Genomic DNA, 705 nt, shown 5'->3' on the forward strand with positions numbered 1-705 from the left:
GGTCCCCACTGCACCCCCCTATGGGGCCCCCAATGGGGCCCCCTGTGGTTCCCCCCGGGGGGCCCCCTGGGGGCCCCCCCCTCGAACGCCCCGAGGGGCCCCCCTGCGGGGCCCCCGGGGGGGCCCCCGGGGGGGCCCCCCGGGGCAGTGAGGGCCCCCGGGGTGGGGGGTTTGCGTTGGGAGTGCAACAAAGTGCGGAGCGACAAGAAGGCCCGGAAAAGGGCTTTTGCCCACCGGGGGTTTTATGGGCGGCAGCGGCTGCTGCAGCTGCAGCAGCAGCAGCTGCGGCTGGCCTTTGCCTACCAGGGCGTGGACTACTTGAAACTCAAAACCCTCCAGTGGGGAGAAGTCCGCAAGGGGGGCCCCGGGGGCCCCTAGGGGGGCCCCAGGCCACTCAGGGGGCCCCGCCGGACCCAGCGGCCCCTCGGGGGCCCCAGGGGGCCCCAGGGGCCCCTCGGGGGGCCCCGGGGGGACTCAGGGGGCCCCAGGGGGCCCCAGGGGCCCCTCGGGGGGGCCCGGGGGGACTCAGGGGGCCCCAGGGGCCCCCTGGCTTCCCTAGAGCCCCGGGGGCACGGGGCTTTTGGGGGGCCCCTTGCTTTCGACGCAGCTGCAGCAGGTGGGGGGTCCCGAGGTGCTGTTCATTTTTGCTGCTGAGTGGAAGTTTACCAAGTTAGAAGGTACCCTTTGCTTCTGGGGCCCCCATGA

The 705-nt window shown here is 74.2% G+C and overlaps 1 protein-coding gene across 1 annotated transcript; it reads left to right on the forward strand.

Moving 5' to 3' along the window:
- Nucleotide 1: 1 nt before the first annotated feature.
- Nucleotides 2-378, forward strand: ENH_00066670 (hypothetical protein, conserved; the record flags this gene model as incomplete). The annotated part of the gene is made up of 1 exon (XM_013582327.1): nucleotides 2-378. A coding segment is annotated over one exon (377 nt), but the record flags the coding sequence as incomplete, so codon positions are not given.
- Nucleotides 379-705: the final 327 nt, after the last annotated feature.

The sequence above is a fragment of the Eimeria necatrix genome, genomic scaffold, assembly GCF_000499385.1.
Source record: "Eimeria necatrix Houghton genomic scaffold, Enh_scaff614, whole genome shotgun sequence".
In the NCBI taxonomy this organism is placed as follows: Eukaryota; Apicomplexa; class Conoidasida; order Eucoccidiorida; family Eimeriidae; genus Eimeria; species Eimeria necatrix.